The sequence below is a fragment of the Silurus aristotelis genome, assembly GCF_946808225.1.
Source record: "Silurus aristotelis genome assembly, chromosome: 2".
NCBI lineage: Eukaryota > Metazoa > Chordata > Actinopteri > Siluriformes > Siluridae > Silurus > Silurus aristotelis.
In genome coordinates, this window is record NC_139575.1 from 36,221,903 (window position 1) to 36,239,318 (window position 17,416).

At 41.6% G+C, this 17,416-nt stretch overlaps 2 protein-coding genes and 2 long non-coding RNA genes across 4 annotated transcripts; 1 reads left to right on the plus strand and 3 right to left on the minus strand.

Moving 5' to 3' along the window:
- The first annotated feature begins 288 nt into the window (after nucleotides 1-288).
- On the plus strand, nucleotides 289-6,407 carry sumo1 (small ubiquitin like modifier 1). Its single transcript, XM_083527577.1, has 5 exons — nucleotides 289-496; nucleotides 2,486-2,557; nucleotides 3,081-3,158; nucleotides 4,201-4,272; nucleotides 5,636-6,407. Exons 1-5 carry the CDS (start codon nucleotides 485-487, stop codon nucleotides 5,702-5,704), a joined length of 303 nt encoding a protein of 100 aa, XP_083383703.1. The 5' UTR covers nucleotides 289-484; the 3' UTR covers nucleotides 5,705-6,407.
- LOC310718667 lies at nucleotides 6,082-10,570 on the minus strand. Its single transcript, XR_014531210.1, has 2 exons — nucleotides 6,862-10,570; nucleotides 6,082-6,720 (listed from the first exon to the last, which is right to left on the minus strand). It is a non-coding gene; the product is annotated as an uncharacterized lncRNA (long non-coding RNA).
- Nucleotides 10,571-11,594: 1,024 nt separating this feature from the next.
- LOC310716668 lies at nucleotides 11,595-13,450 on the minus strand. The gene is made up of 2 exons (XR_014530651.1): nucleotides 13,337-13,450; nucleotides 11,595-12,926 (listed from the first exon to the last, which is right to left on the minus strand). It is a non-coding gene; the product is annotated as an uncharacterized lncRNA (long non-coding RNA).
- A 956-nt stretch (nucleotides 13,451-14,406) lies between these two features.
- fzd7b (frizzled class receptor 7b) lies at nucleotides 14,407-17,357 on the minus strand. The gene is made up of 2 exons (XM_083523922.1): nucleotides 17,046-17,357; nucleotides 14,407-16,791 (listed from the first exon to the last, which is right to left on the minus strand). The coding sequence occupies exon 2, from the start codon at nucleotides 16,788-16,790 to the stop codon at nucleotides 15,135-15,137; it is 1,656 nt and encodes a 551-aa protein (XP_083380048.1). The 5' UTR covers nucleotide 16,791; nucleotides 17,046-17,357; the 3' UTR covers nucleotides 14,407-15,134.
- Between the last annotated feature and the right edge of the window lie 59 nt (nucleotides 17,358-17,416).

The following is a 17,416-nucleotide window of genomic DNA, read 5'->3' on the forward strand; positions in this document are numbered from 1 at the left end:
TTACTAATTTTTTTATTTTACTACATTTCCCCTCATTGTGAGGTTGATAAATGAGACCAAGCAGAGTGATAGAGTAATCTGTTCATTTTACACTGAAATGCCATCAGATAAAAATGTGAATTTATTACACTTCAGTTCAGGGTGAGTTTATTTATCACCTAAACCACAGAACAACACACGTACAATAAGAAAACCATGTTCAAAAAAGATACAAAATTTAATTTTTTTTTGCAAATATATAAGTAATTGTATGGGTTTTGGTCACTTGTGTGTGCGTTGGATTCCGGCGGAAAACACCGACTGTGTCCCACAGGAGTGCTATGAGCTGGTGTGATGTCCCTCCTCTCACTCCAGTCATCTTAGTGCTCAGTGTGTGTGTGTGAGAGTGTGTGTGTGAGTGTGTGTGTGTGTTACTTCGACATTACACACACTTCATCGATCAGTACAGTGACACCCTAAAAAGAGCTGCACGTTGTGGAATATCATGTCAGACACGGTGAGTGTTTCCTGGATTCTTACTGAAGAACCATGAGACCTGATCTAACTGAGCTAACAGGGCATGTGTTTAGCATAGCTCTCTTACTGCTAGCTGCCTGATTCGACCTGACTAGGCAGAACCGTCGGGATAGGGGTGTGTTTCCTATTATTTTATATTATATTACAATGTTTTATGAAGTTTGGTTTTATTATAAACGAAGGGGAAAGTGGTTGTGTAAGGTAGCTAGCTGGTTTAGCTAGCGTAAAGCTGTTGGTTATTTCTTCACACCAATATTCAGGTGGAAAGCCCGCCCCCTGCGCTCTGATTGGCTAATGATCAGCATTCTGCTCAATGATTAGCCATTAGGTTTCAGCGTCCCGCTCTGGGATTGGTCAATAGCTCGGCCATGTTTCTGACAAACGCGTCAACGGCGCCGCCATGTTAGGAAGGTCAAAATATATATATATTTTTTTTCTTAAAGATTTAGTTTTATTTGTAAAAAAAAAAAAGATTTTTTTTGGTATAGATTTTAATAGTCTGTCTGTCCACACAAAGGCAGCGTTTCTCCAGACGAAACGCATTCACTTAACGAATAATCCTAAATCGACATATGCATTTATAAGTTTGGAACATGTACCTATTTATATTACCTGGATATATTAAAATTATACATTCCCTGTATTACATCATAAACCTCAAAGTCAAACTAGTCAAAACTTGAGTTTGATTTGATTAAACCGAATTCGATTTGATTAAACATCATAGACTTGCATTGTCTTCCCAGTCTGTCTCACCCTTACCAATATGGCGACCAGGTTGACGCATAGGGACGAGCGCAAAGGGTTAGTTCTTGACAGACTTGTGGACTAGCCAATCAACGCATAAGCCCGGCAACGACTGACCAATCGTGTTGCATGAAGGCGGGACTTGTCGCAAAAGCGATGGGAAAACAACAGCCAGTCGGTTGTGTTGCCAATGTGGACCTGAAATAAACACGTGTTTTTGGTCCACCCATGTCCTCTAGTTTCGGGGTTGAATCCAGTAGATCCAATGTAAAGAATACATTGAATCAAATTGTGTAAGAAAAAGAGCGTGAATGCTATAATGCTAAGTTTCATGCTAGGTTAGCAAACGCTGTCGTGCAGTTGGCCGAATTAGCCGAGGTGATTAGCAGGAACATGATGTTGGCAGTAATCAGAGTAAAACTTTTGCCTGACTTGTGTGACTGTTTACTTCTTAACTAAAGGAAGTAACACAGAGGAACATAACAGAATCCATAAAGACTTCACGTGACACCTGTGTACATAGACACTTGATCATCACCACCAGATGTGGTTCTTCTCCTCTGTTTGTTTCTGCAAAGTCTAAAACCCACAAGTGTACACAATATCTCTGAACTACACTTTCCCTTACCTGGAACGAAGCAATCCAAACTGTTCCAGCATGACTGTTTCGCTGCACGAAGCTGACTCCGTGAGGACACCGGTTGAGAGTCCTGAACTTCGACCCCTAACATCTCCTCAAACACTATAGAGAATATTATCGTTTTTGAGCTGATCCTGTTAGGGGGTTTCACAGTGGATCATCCATCTCCATATCACACTGGTATTTATTCATTCATTATTCAGATCACCTCTACATCTGTCTTCATACCAAACCTCTGTATGTCTTCCCTCACCACATCCAAAAACCTCCTCTTTGGCCTTCCTCTTTTCCTTCATTTTCAGCATTCTTCTACCATATACCCCACATCCCTCACCATGACCACATGACCAAACCTCTATTTTTTTGGTGTTTCAAAGACCAATTTTATCTCTTGTTTCTCTTCCTTTTTACCGGCGACGCCGGACACTGAAACCGAGCTCGTCAGTGAAAATGAATGGAGCTTATGTTAACAATGAAGAAGGGAATAACTCTTAAATGAGATGCTTAACAAACACACGGTTAAAGATGCACACAATTTCACCAGTGTAATTTTCATTGTCTGTGTGTTTCTGATGGATACAGGAGACAAAACCGTCCAGTGATGGAGCAGAGAAGAAGGATGGAGAGTACATTAAACTCAAAGTAATTGGCCAGGTAAGAAAAGACAGGTTAGCGGAAACTCTGGATGTCTACGCATGACCTTACCTATTATATAAGAGGTGGTATCAAAAAGTTTCGACTGGTTCTCGTTTACAAGAACGTACTTCATTTATCTATGTTTACAAAACCATCACATTCAAAATAGCCCCCTTGCACAGCAATACAGCACCCCCAGGGTTCCTGCCACTTCTGGAATGGGTCCTGGAAGTCTTCTTATTGAAGCGTGTCAGGTTTCTTCTGCGATAAGCGTTGGATCTCTGTTTCCGACGAGAAAGTCACGTGTAAGGTGACAGAGCGCGCACGTTTTTTGGAAAAGCACCTGTTACACAAATTTCTTTTGGCACACTGACTTATGAAGGTCGGTGCTCCCTGTGACTGTGCGTGCAGCCTTGTGCTGCCATCTGTTGGCGTGTTACAAAACTAGTCTCGAAACTTTTTGAAACCACATCGTACTTATGAACTCTGGGAACTGCTGCTCACTTTTCTTCTCCTGTGTTTGTTTGTTTATTCGTTCCAGGACAACAGTGAAATTCACTTCAAGGTGAAAATGACGACACATTTAAAGAAGCTTAAGGAGTCGTACAGTCAGAGACAGGTGACGCATCATAAAGGAAAGGCACGCATAATTACATGAAAGCTTGCATTTAGTGATTAATGGCCGCCGGAGTTTTCGAGACTCACACGAACAGCCGTGACGTCGCGTCAACACGGACGCGCCGGCTTGTTTAGACTGATTACACCCAGTGCTTTCTGTTTAACTTGGCAGATAGTCAGGTATTTAAATGGAGGTGTGAATGTTGTTCATATAATAATAATAATAATAATTATAATAATAATAATGGAACATTCAAGATTTAACAAAAAAGATATTTGCACTGATATCCAGTATATCAGCAGAATTCAGCATACAAATGACACACAGTTTCTGTCTGTTTATTTTATTAATATGCAATAACCTCGTTAAAAGTGAGAAATGCACAATAATTGGACAGTGAATGACTGGAAGAAAGTTCTGTGGAATCCAAATGGGACATTTTTGCCTGCACCAGAAGAACTTGTGTACAACTGAGAACACAAGAGAAGATCAGCTTAATGGTTTGGGGTTGTTTTGGAGCAGGAAATGTTGAAGATTCATTCTGGAACGATAAATAGAATCTTGAACCAACATGGCAACCATTTCATACTTCAACACCATGCAATTACGACAGACAGTCGTCTGGAGTGTTCTCCATCATGGAATGACCTGCTCAGTCGCCGCACATAAATCCTATTGAACTGCTCTGGGATGCAATTCTAGTGAAGAACATCTGTCCAGATGCCGAGAGCGTGTCAAGCTCTTAATCATGCTAAGGGAGGGTTTTTTAATTAAATTAAAATAAACATTTAGATATTATTTGTTGTACTTTTGACATATACTGTTATTTTTTAAATAATCTTATTATTAAATTATGTGGTAATTTACAATATTACTACATGGTTATTTTAACAAGGATTGTGGAAAGTGGGAGCTCAGTGGACATCTGATCGGAAGGTCATGGGTTCAAATCTCAGCACCACACATCATATCTTTATGTGAATATATACACATAATTTAGGGTGTGTAATGATAGTGACACCGATGCTGGATTGTTCCGCAGGGTGTCCCCATGAACTCTCTACGGTTTCTCTTCGAAGGCCAGAGAATCGCAGATAACCAGACTCCCAAAGAGGTTTGTTTTGTTTTTTTTCCCCTCCTTTCCATCTTTACCTTATCGACATATTCATTTGCATTTCCTCCTTTGACAGTCGCTTCTATTCAAACGAGGCAGAAGGCATGCGAACAGAGCAGCTCCAAAATCCGCACTTCATAGGATTTCATGAATCTGCAACTCAGAGTCTAAGAACATTCATTAAACAGATTTCAGCATTTGATAGTGAACTCTACAGGTCATCGTAGATCATATGGGCGGAGCTTCATCATCGAAACTTTAAAACTGAATTTGGAGAAAAAAAACGTTTTCAACTCACATACTTACAAAGATCATTAACATTACGTGAGCAAAAGTTTGTAAACAACATCTTGTTCCACTTGTTATCCCCATCTCTTGTTACAATAACCTTCATTCTTCTGAGAAGGTGTTCCACTAGGTTTTAGAGTGAGCTTGTGAAGATAAATTTCAGCCACTAGAGTGATAGTTGAGTCAGGTACTGATGTGGGTGAGGTGATAAGACCTGGTGTGCAGTAAGCGTTCACATTCATCCCAAAGGTGTTTAATAGGGTCAGAGCTCAATTGCAGTAGACCTTCCACCAAATCCAACCCATGTAAAGTGGATCTTCATGGAGCTGGCTTTGTCAAGCTGGAACAGGTTTGGTTCTCCTTGTACATTTGTCCATATAGTGTAGTTCCAGTTTAGAATTAAATCACTTTCTCACTGAGTTCACCAGGAAGTGGACCATAACCTCATGCAGATGATCTTGGGAGCAGGATGAACACTGCAGACTTGCTTTGGAGCACATTACACCAGGGGTCCCCAAACTACGACCCGTCTCCATATTTGGAACAAGGACATATTTTTAAAATGACATTTTAAATATATGTTTTACTCAAAAGTCTTTCAGACTTAAAATGCTCTTAATTAATACCGATAGTTTTGACTTCCGGTCCGCTGTCGTTACAAGAGCGGCCTCTAGTGGCGAATCTCTGACGCTGCGTTCTGTTTGTTTTTAGACGTAAGACTGCGCGCGATATATGTATTTACAATTGATTAATTATATAGTTATATTGAATAATTAATATCATTTATTCCCTTTTACCACATTTTCATGATTTAGCACTCAAAAAAGTTCTGATAGTAAAAATGCTCTTTTAATAGGCTATATATCTCTTTGTACAGTACAATACAGAACAAAAGAAACAAATTTAGCATTAGGAGGCATAATAATCACATCAGAGTAAAATCTCCATAATAATACTAGTAGTCACTCTGCCCCATGTAATTTTCTGTTACAGACTGACCCGACTCCTTATTAAAGAAAGGGTGAATGATGTGGCTCTCATTATGTTTTGTTTTGGTTATGTCGTGTCTGTGCAGTTGGGGATGGAGGACGAGGACGTGATCGAGGTGTATCAGGAACAGACCGGCGGCTACTGGAACGAATAGACCTTCACTTCATCTCCTTTTCTTTTTAACTCATAATTTTGTATGTATGATGTTTATTTCTTTCTCTTTCCTTTTGTGCTTCTCTCAGAGGGAAATGGGAGAAAAATTAGAGGAAGAAAACCATCTGGATCAAAGCAATACTTTGGATGATTACAGTCTGAAGTAGTGTGTCCCACCAACCCTCAGCAAATCCCCATGATGACTTTATTCGCATCATTATGGTTCCTTATTTCCACAGGAGAGACACGTTGTCAATGCATACGTGATTGTCCTTCCGGTATCTAATTAACATTGGAGGATAAAACGTACGCTGTCTTTTCCCCTGTACGGCTCGAGGGAGCGACATCTTGTCTTTGTAACTGTATGTCTGATGCATGTTTTGTTTTGGTTTTTTCCCCCTTGTCTCCCTGATCAGACATCCGCTCCTCTGTTTAAAAAAAGGAACGCAATAAGGCCCTGTTTTCTGATGATCTAAAAACCAATCCACACTCAGGGGCGACTTTCTAATCACGTAAATTCCACCGATTTCACACGCACATTATGTCAAAGATGTCGCTGCACTTCGTCCGTTTCTTAGGCTGTCATTTTTATTCAACTTGAGAGGACTTGGTCCAGATGGTTTGTGGACAAAAATATTATTTTGCTCTGTCTCCTGTTTTTTTTGTTTTTTGTTTTTTTTTTAAATAAAATGTCACAAAAATCATATACTTGTTTATGATCTTTGCTCAGATAAACTACATATTCAGACAAAAGTATGCAGGGGCATTGTCATGCTGGAACAGGTTTGGTCTCCAAAGTGAAGGGGAAATTTAATGCTTCTTTTTCCAGGGGCATCCTGTAGAATTTTGTCTTCAACTTTGTGTAAAAGTTTGAAGAAGATCCACTTATGACTGGCAAAGTCAGGTGTCCCAATAATTTTTCCCATGTTGTGTAGAAAAAATACAAAGAGTATAACATTTAGACGCTAGGTGGCGACAATAGCGCATTCAGATAAATTAATATCCCTTACCAAAAGACTGTCCCAAGCCCGGATAAATTGGGGAGGGTTGCGTTAGGAAGGGCATCCAGCGTAAAACATGTGCCAAATCAAACGTGCGGAGGATCCGCTGTGGCGACCCCTAACGGGAGAAGCCGAAAAGAAACTTTTACCAAAAGACTTGACAGGGTTGCCAGGTCTGTACAAGTCATACATAATTGAAATCATTATTCTTCATAATAATAGTATTTATCTACTTTTTACAAGTCATTTTCCTTTTAGAAATGAACCTCGTTTCCACTAGATGCATCTGAAATGGACTCGATTCATTTCAACAGATCTTGGGTGTGCAGGATAATCTGAATATTGTAAACAAATCAAACAAATGTATTTGATGTATTTACATGTAGGTGAGGAATCTCAGGCAGGATGAGTCAGTCAGTCGTATTTTTCTGTTTCTCTCTATCTGAAGTATCCCAGAACAGTAGTGAAAATAGTCTGTAAATCTTCCCCGCCATGATTTCCAATGACAGACCCTCTATAAACCCTGTTCAACATCAAACCTTCCACATGCTCAAGGTCTCGGCCAGAGAGAATCAGTCAGTCCAAGGTCTTTGTCTTTTTTTTACCTCTGATAATAAGTGTATTTTGTATTAATTAATTATCTTGATTCCCTCCTGATGATCTTGTGGTTTAACCATAGGAACTATTGTACAAATGACTGGATTTGAATAATCATTTCTCAACACTGAATCTGGATGAAATAATAACAGGGTTGTTGTGTTCAGCGTAAAAGTAACACACGGGCAAAATGTCGCTGGAAATAGCTGAATAGATTGGGGTTGTTTTAGAACAGGAAACTTTGGAGACTTATTCAAGGTGAAAGTAACCAACATGGCTTCCATTTCATACTTCAACATACCAATTCACTCTGGACTGCGGCTCAATGGAACAGACTTCACCATACAACAAGACGATGAGCGGAAGCATCAAATACCTCCAAGCTCTGCAAACGTTATTTAGAAAGCAAAAAATCTTCTGCAGTTTTACGTATCATGGAATGGCCTGTTCAGTCACCACACCTCAATCCTATTGAACTGCTCCGAGATTAACTGGATCTCAAGGTCATCTTCAACTAGTAAAGTGGAAATAGGCGTGGCCTGCTATAGAGCTCTTTTCTCAACACCTTTGAGGCGAACACTGACTGCACCCAAGGCCTCCTGACCTCACCTACATCATGCTGATTTTCCTAACATCCTTGTGGCTGATGAACACAAACGTTCACAAGCACACTCCAAAATCTACTGGAACATTTTCCCAGAGAGTGGAGGGAATTATAAGAGCAAATTGGGACTAATTGTGGAATGTGATGCTCAAAAAGCACAAATACTTATGAGCAGGTGTCCGCAAACCTTTGCCAATATAGTGTATAAATATAGATATAGTGAAAAGCAACAGGAGGCAAAATTGCTATTTTGTAATCTGTGTTTTGAGATTATTCTCAAAAACATGCACACGAGTCGCTCTGAACTTTTTCCGTTAATCCTTTTTTGGTCAACGTAAAACCGCGTGGACTCAATCACGGTTTAGAGTTACACATTCATTTATATAACAAATAAAAAAAAATCCAATCTTTAAGCATTAAGTTTTAGAGAAGAGAAAAATAAGGGCATGAAAACTGGAGCGAGAGAGTGAGAGGAGAAACATGGGAGTGAGAGGAAGTGAAAACACAAGGCCTGCCTGGGGCTCTCGTACGCTCAGGATCTCAGGATCTGCATTTCCTCGGCTGAAATTACGTTCTGCTGTTCGATTTACTCTCCTAACAAGCGCAGTTTTCCTCTCAGCTTTAACGGGAACCATCTTGCGCTCACGGTGTAGAGTGTTTGTTTTGTGTAACATGGTGTAGATGGTGAAAAAAAAGGAGTCTAGAGCGTTTTGTGTGTGTGTGTAGTGTTAGTTATACGTGCAAGCGAGGCCCTCGGCTGTGAGGCTCAGCTATAGCTGAAACCCAGAGGGAAGATCGAGTTTCTCAGCAGCACACCAGGCCTGAACACTACCAGATGAGGGCCAGAGAGGAATGGGGGAATGGGGGAAGGGTGTGTGTGTGTGAGGGTAAAAGGGGGGGATGGGTGTAGAATACCTATGAGCTCACGTCTGTGTCCAACTACATTTTCTTTGTGTATATGTGAAACGAGTACAGTGAGGCAGGAACGAAGTGTCCTCAGGTTCTTTAATCAGCTTCATCTTCCTGTGGACAAGCAAAACAGGTGAAGAAACAAAAGCAAAAACAAAACAAAACAAAAAAAAACCAGGAAGAAAAAAAAATTTCCTGCTAAATGTCCCCTGGTCCATTTGGATCTTCATGATACCGAGTGAACGATAGTGGTTAGGTCGAGCTCTCTGTTGTGATTGGTTATTAGTTTTTGATTCGTTTTCAATAGTAGTCTATCGAGCTTTGATTCAAACGTTCCAATGGTTTCGGCTGCATCAACTCGCGTTTCTTGAACATTTATGGAAGGAGTCTCCGGTGTCAGCTCTTTTTACAAAAACGTGGGGAAAAACGTATGCTGCTGGTCTTCAAACAAAAAATGCTCTATTTATTGAGAAATGTGTTAATAAGGGAATAAAACATTAAAACAATGTGCCATTATTGGACAAAATCTCCTTCAGGGTGTTACACTAACTCGTCACAGCACCCCATCGCTGGCTATTTCCCCAAAATTTCCCAGCATGCTTCTAAATGTTTTTTCCCCCCCTTAACATTTGCACTTCTGAACATTATTTACCCCGTGTGCAGCCGCCATCTTCCAGGAAATATTGTATTTCAGGCAAAGAATGTATCTCTGGCACCGGGTACAATGCTCTGGTTCTAACTCTCTCAACACGAAAGCAGATATCTGGTCATACCATCAGGGCCATCTGCTGGGACAACGCTCCTACATTGGGTAAACATCTCAGGAACAATGTTTGACAAAAGCGAAGGCGTTGTCCACACTGGATATCGATCCGATTCGGGCAACTGTATCTCGTGGGACAGAGAGAGAGGGAACATCCTAGAGAAGGGGGTTCTGGTTACCTGAGATCTGACCCATCGTTTTTTTCTCAGCAAGGCTGAGAAAGTGGCACCTGTACAACATAAAAGCGCACAGAGCAGACCATTGTCATCGTTACGCCATGGGGACGTGTCTGCAGGAAGATGGATGTGGATTGTAAACAAACAAGACCTGGAGTAAATGGATGCACACCAAAGGTTTGGGTTTTGTCAAAGCCACTTCTCAGACTTAAATTTCATCAGAGCTGTGTGTGTGTGTGTGTGTGTGTGTGTGTGTGCAGGACTGGAGTTACACGTTTATGTTTAAGACAACTGTACCTGTGATACACCATTTGTGTTTTGTTTGGGCAAATTGTTTACGATTCAGTGTGGTCTAGATCAGCGGTCCCCAACCTTTTTTGCGCCACGGAACCGGATTAATGTCAGAGAATATTTTCACGGACTGGCCTTTAAGGTTTGGTGGATAAATACAACAAAATAAAATGATATGACCGGCATAAAAACTGGTATTTTCTAAGTATAATAATAAACGTGAATCCACTGTGTTGTTGTTTGTTCATCTTGCTCACTTGGGGGTTTCAATTTAGCGGTACTGTATTATGTGTTAGCGGCCGGAGCAGCCCCTTTAAGAAGGTAGTGGATGGAGGTAAGTCATGTGACCGAGGCATCATGACATGCATCAAGAGTGAGTCATAGACAGATGTGGTGGAGGGAATCCGGTAATTTTCCAAAATAAAACATTGTTCAGAATCAGATAATAAATAAAAAGAATATAAGTTATGAATTCTTTCTGTGCGGCCCGGTACCAACTGACCCACGGACCGGTGCCGGTCCACGGACCAGGGGTTGGGGACCACTGGTCTAAAACATAACAACAACCAGTGCTGCATCAGAATAGGGATTTTTTTTTAGAATCACACGACTTGATGGATTATAAGTAACTTCACATGAAGTTCCCGTTGTTACTCTAATCGGAGCTACATAAATCAGCTAGCTTTTAGCGCTGACTCTACTGGCGTGCTCTTACAATGATCAGTTTTAAGAGCCGAGCTCAGGGGCTCAACAGAAGCAGACTGGTGGTGGTGCACTGATTTGGACTCACAACCTAATGTTCAGAGGTCCAACATGTGAATCACAGAGCTACCAGTTGACCGATTGATGTTCTTGGTTTTCATTCAGTTCATCACAAACACAATCTCCAATAGTCCTGTAAGTCTTCTTTCTAAAGCGTGTGAAGAACCTTCTGCGATCTCTGTAATGGAATCAAAACAGCGACATTTCAGCCTCATCTTCGGGAAGATGCCGAAGTCTACAGGAGTAGGGTGGGTGCAGAAGTGAAATCGTGTGGATTGTTCTCCGACGATCATCATGCACAAGTTGCCGGATGATTTTGACATGTCAAACGACTCCGTGGCAGATTTGCTGTTTCACGCAGAATTTCACGTTCACTCTCTGTTCTGATTAGCTGTCCACGATCAAATCACAGACGTAGTCAGAATAGCACCAGATATCACCATTAATCTCGAAACCTTTCGATACCACCCCGTACATGAAATATGGGTTATTTGATTTGTTTTATTATGTACAACTGTTTGAAATAGAATTTGAAGGTTGACTTACACTGGGGTTAAATGAACACATGCAAGCAAATGTGACAAAAATCCATTAGGAAAACTTGGAAGCCAAATACTTGTGTTCATTTGCTGCTTTATTTACACATCTAGCACATATCTGTGTGTGTTTCAGATTTCACTTTGGCCCGGCTCCTCCGAATCACATATCCAGCCCCCCATCAAGTTTTCATGCAAACGATACTAACTGTCCTTATGTGGGAAAAGAAAAAGATTTGACTGAAGCAGTGCTCGTCTCGAAATATTTATTACAAAAGAGCTTACAGAGCAAGTTTCAATTGCAGAAAGCTCTTCTGAGGTCTGGCCTCCTGTAGACTTTCTTCAACACTTTATAAAACATCTGCATTGGATGAGTCTTGGGAAGTTTCCATATGATGAGTTTTCTTTCTTGGAGACGGGAATAGGCGTTGACGCATCATCAGAAACGGACGAGAGATAAAACGACGCACAATTTCCTTCTTATCACGGGACAAGTTATGTCTAACGTCACCTCAGATCAGCTCATTCTTTTTATTGAATTAGTCCCAAAAAAAGAATATAGAGCATACAATAAATGTCATGAAAATGGTACATTTCTAGCTATTTAGGTACTTCATCACGTGTATCACAAGACGAACATGTAAAATCAACTCGGTCGGTTAAAAACTAAATGTGACCGTCTCGTAGTATTTTCTTATTGTTCCTGAAAATGTACAAAAACAACTTTCATTGCTGCCGATGTTGCCAGAATGCAATTCCGGCTCACTATAATCCCCGAACCCAAGGAATTCATACCAAGATACTTAACAAGTTCACCAATTTTCAAAAATCTTTTCCCCAAATCATTTAAAATCAACCGGTTTATTTAGTTTAATAGGTGTGTACGTTTCCTTTGGGTTTTAAACGGTGATTTCTTTCTTTCTAGCTTTAACTTGGCAACTTCCTTTTCATTTATGGTCATCGACTTATTTTCAGAAAGAAGTCGTACGGTTTTGGAGTCTAATTCACAATGAGGAATATTCATGGAAGGAGTCTCCAGTGTCAGTTCTCTGCTAAAGCTTTGTAAAGCTGTAAATCAGTAACTCTAAGACAAATAATAGGACGAGTTTGTTAACAAAACATGGTTTGTAATCACATCTACTTTCTCTGTAAGTAAAGTAAGTAAGTTTTAGCAAAACTTGACACACTGCCAACATTTTAGCAAATAAATAGTCCTTTATTTACTGCTCACGTTACGTCCAGCGTGAAGCCGATATTGTTTTATCCTAGTTTCATCAGACTGTATTGCATCAGCGATGGCCAGAATTGCTTTTTTGCTCACCACATGACTAGCACATGGAACTTGATGATGCACATGCTCGACATACTCAGCATTAGAAATCCACGTGCCACTATTGTTAACATGCTTCCGTCTGCACCGCGCCGAAAACAGGCGGCACGGTTCTTTGATTTTTGAGATTAAATGACTAAAATGTGTTTACAAAACGGGTATCCGCTGATCCGTCACACGGTAAATTAAAGTTCAAAAGACGATTTCCGAAGTGTGACAAGAAGCATGCGGCCGGCATTTTCAGGATCCTATATCTGCAAGGTCACACCCATATGATTGGATTTCAAATTAGGATTTCTTTTTTTTGGTGTCATTTTCTTTGGTATGTGTGCAACAATTAACTTCAATTAACATCATTAAAATGAACACAGACGCAGAAAAGGTCATTCAGAAGAACAAGAATAAAACAACGACCTAATCATTTGTTAAATGTTTTGATAATTAGTCATAGCATGTAAAATTTAAATACATGAATCAAGGCCCAGGATGTTTTTATTTTCCCTTCACACAAAAGTGTGCAGTTAAATAAATACTTGAGTGAAAGTACACGTATTCAATATAAACAATACTACAGCACTAGGGTATGGGCAAATTACTAATTTTTCTATAGATCTTAAAAAAAATTATAATGATTAAAAAAACCCTATGAAGCTATATTTCTTACCTGAACTGAATGGCCAGACCTGATGAGGATGGGTTTTAAACCAGATTCCCCTCAATGTATTTAATACCGTCTTAAGGAGATTTTCTTCACCACCGTGACCATTAGGGATAAAAATGAACAGGGACAAATTTATGCATGTACGTCAAACTTCAATTAAACACAAATGACGTGATATGAATAGTCATGCGAGGATGTCGATAAATAAAACCACCTACAAATCTGCATGTGGAAAATAACGTTGTGATGTCACTCACACTGTAATGTTTCTCATTTCAGTTCTCCATGATATAAATAAAATTGTGTGTATAAATAAATGTATATTTCCACTGCATGTGGTGCATCTGAAACCTTAGTTCTGGAAGTTTCAGCCTGAAGCCTCCAGTCCCAACCCCCCTCTGAGACACGCTGGATACAGTAACCCCAACAACCCCCAACACAAACCCAAACAAAAGGTTAAGCGTTTACCTTAAACCGAGGAATGCTGAGCTACTGCATTTCAGCATGCGCGGGAGGTCGAGGGGTCGTGTGCCTCGCCGCATCTCCGCTCTTCCTGTCGCAACAAAAGCGGCGTGACAGACCTCACACCAGCTCTTCATGATCTCGTATTGTTTCAGCTCTTTTATCTTGGACCTGCTTCTTAAGGGCAACGTTTACTCTTCCTAAATAACTCATAAATAGGTCTCTAGTTGTCGGAGGCTGTGGGCCTCCAGCGCACCCTGTCACGCCACTCAGGCGGTGGGTAAGGAGGCCCTTAAAAGGGGATGTGAGCATGGTAGGATTTTAAAGCTACTTTATCAGTCATTACCAGATTATTGAAAATGCATAAACAGAAAGTGTACAATAATAAAATGTAGATTTTAAAAACAAAGCAGAGTCTGGAGTCCTCTGAAAAAGGATTTCTTTTTATATAGAAATGGAGATCCAATATTGAACCAAATATTAATCTGCACACATCTATGTTCCTAATATGGAATCTGTACTGATGAGGTTGCAGTCGAGTTAAAAGAAAACCATTTATACATACATACAGCAAAGCAAATTTTCCAGAGAAAAAGAAAAACATTGAGAAGTTGTTCTAAAAATCTACTCACTTTATTAAGTGAAACTGCTGAGTGGAGAATATGGTCTTAAAAATGAGATTACTTTAAATAAATACAGGTAATGTCTTTAAACAGTAATAGGACATTTTTAAAAGAAAAGAAAAAAAAAAGTATTCCACCTTCTACATTGAATCCCACCGATCACAGCCACATCATCAGAGCCTGTCCGTCTGAAACCTTCACTATGAAGTCTTACAGCCGCACGAACCCAATGGATCTAGTTCTAAAGGACATTAAACACGTAAAAACATTCTTGAAAAAAACTGAATGAAAAACATATAGGGTCCAAAAACGTTACAAGGCACAAGATTATAAAATACTACATTTTGGCCACTGCGGAAGATGATTCTCTCGCCATAACGACGTCACACTGAGCATTTTTTTTTTTTGCAAGGTACCAAACTGTATTTTCTTTAAAAAAAAAAGGCATTTTTGAACATGTAAAAATAAGTCTTTTAAAATCATGCAAAAGTTGTAGAAAAGGAAAAAAAGTGTAGACATTTAGGGCCAAAAGTTCAAGTATTTAAGTGAAACAAGGCGATCTTTTTGGTGTGTGTGTGTGTTTGTGTGGATTATCAGAGCAAAATCCTCCTCCGGGCATCTTGTCATAAAAGTCTGATTTTTTAATCCACGCTGCAGTTCTGAGACATGTAGGCTGTCTGTCTGTCTGTCAGTTTTGCTTGCAGGTTTATACGGAATCACACGGTCGTCTCGCCCTGACCGCTTCCGAGCCGCTTGTAGAACCTGCGCCACGACTGCAGCGTCTTCCCCGACCAGATCCAGAATCCGGACGTGATCCCAACGATCATGGTCATGAGGTACTTGATCATGAAGACAGTGAAATCCGGGGACATGGGCGCAAAGTCAGCGGCCGGACACGGCACGGCGAAGCGTTTGCACGTCTGCATGTGCCACGTTTTCTCCCACTGCTCGCGGAAGGCCTGCTCGTAGAAGTAGCACGCGATGACGATGGTGGCGGGGACGGTGTAGAGCACGCTGAAAACGCCAATGCGCACCATCAGCTTTTCCAGCTTCTCCGTCTTGGTGCCGTCGTGCTTCATGATGGTGCGGATGCGGAAGAGAGACACGAATCCGGCCAACAAAAAGGACGTCCCGATGAAGAGGTAGACAAATAGAGGAGCGAGGACGAAGCCACGCAGCGCTGCTACATCGTGGATGCCCACAAAACAAACCCCCGTGAGGATGTCACCATCGACTTGGCCAAGTGCCAGCACCGTGATGGTTTTCACAGCGGGAACGGCCCATGCTGCCAAGTGGAAGTACTGCGAGTTGGCCTCGATGGCTTCGTGTCCCCACTTCATCCCGGCTGACAGGAACCAGGTCAGGGACAGAATCACCCACCAGATGGAGCTGGCCATTCCAAAGAAGTAGAGGATCATGAACAGGATAGTGCATCCCTCCTTTTTGGTTCCCTGTGCCACAGTTCTGTAGCCATTGTCCCCAAACTTGCCAATGCACACCACCTGGTCCTCTAGAAGAAACCCAGTGACGTAGGCCACAGCCACCATGAAGTAGCAACCAGACAGGAAGATAATCGGACGCTCAGGATAACGGAAGCGCCGCATGTCTACGAGGTATGTGAGGACCGTAAAGAGAGTACTCAGGCAGCACAGTATGGACCAAATCCCGACCCAAAGGTGCCCAAATTTCACTTCTTCCTCTTTAAAATACATCAGTCCGTGCGGCTGCGAATGTTCGCAGGGCGCCCCGCAATCTTTGGCTCCCAAGAACTTATAATTGAGGTAGGAAGGCACGCTGAGCTGAAGAGGACACGAGAAAGGTTGACCCCATCGATCAATCGGGCGCGGCGTGAAATTGTCCTCCATGTTTGGCGTCGGATCGGACGTCGGCTTCCCGGCGTCCGACGTGTTCTGTCCGACGCAGATCTCTCCCGCACCGTGCACTGGGAAGTTCTCGCACCGCAGCCGCTCGGGCCACTGGAACCCGAACTTGTTCATGAGCGCCTCGCAGCCTTGGCGCGCCCGCTCGCACAGAGACCGGCACGGAGGGATGGCCTGCTCGAGCACGGTGCACACCGGCGCATACATGGAGCACAGGAAGAACTTGAGATCCTGCGAGCACTGCACTTTAACCAGCGGGTAGAACTGGTGCACTTCCAATCCAGCATCCTCTTGGTTGGTGTGACCCAAAAGGTTAGGCATGATAGTCTGGTTGTACTGGATGTCTGTGCACAGAGGGATGGAGATGGGCTGGCAGAAACCGTGCTCTGGCACTGAGATCCCCTTCTCACCGTTGTACTGACCAGAACTCAAGCTGAACAGCAGGAAACACCCTGTGATCGCACGGATCGCCACCTGCCTCCAAACCGCCATCCTGGAAAAATGATCCATACAAATATATTACACATCATGAGAACAAAAAAACCCCAGGTAGTAGGTATAAACGTGACTCCTTCACCCTACGCAGTGCACTCCATGTCCAACGGGAAGCCATTTGGGACTGAACCATCGAGTTCTAGTATGCGATCTTGTATAATAGTAATTACTCAGTACACCAAACACAACCTTACTTACAAAACTAAATAAAAATAACAATTAAATAATAATAAAAAAAAATGATTTACTTACTTTTAACAGAAAATCTCAGTCAAAAAAATAGGAAAATCCTCCAATGAAGCGACCCCCCCCTCTCAGAACGTTATTCTCCAAACTTAATATCCAGGTCGTGGAGTTGGCTTTTTTTTTCTTTTCCTCCACAAAACTCAGGTATCCGTGACCTTATTTCTCGACTTCATTGTAGTCTTTGAAGGAAAACGCTTTCATTTTTTTTTTAATCCCGACTTTCTTTTCTTTCTTCTTCAGCGCCGGCGTCAACTTTTCTTTCACAAACTGGTTGGTCGCGTCCGCCGCCTCGCTCGACTCGATCCTCTGAACTCTCCACAGTGCGCTCGCGCTGCGGCTTGACGGTTTCCAGCCCCCCTCCACCACCGTTCTCAGCA

What these genes read in the sequence shown, in the direction of transcription:
- fzd7b (XM_083523922.1), bottom strand. Translation starts at nt 16,790, where the DNA reads ATGGCGGTTTGGAGGCAGGTGGCGATCCGTGCGATCACAGGGTGTTTC.
- sumo1 (XM_083527577.1), top strand. An exon ending in AACTCAAAGTAATTGGCCAG is followed by an intron (nt 2,558 to 3,080) that starts GTAAGAAAAGAC and finishes TATTCGTTCCAG; the next exon opens with GACAACAGTGAAATTCACTT. An exon ending in AGTCGTACAGTCAGAGACAG is followed by an intron (nt 3,159 to 4,200) that starts GTGACGCATCAT and finishes ATTGTTCCGCAG; the next exon opens with GGTGTCCCCATGAACTCTCT.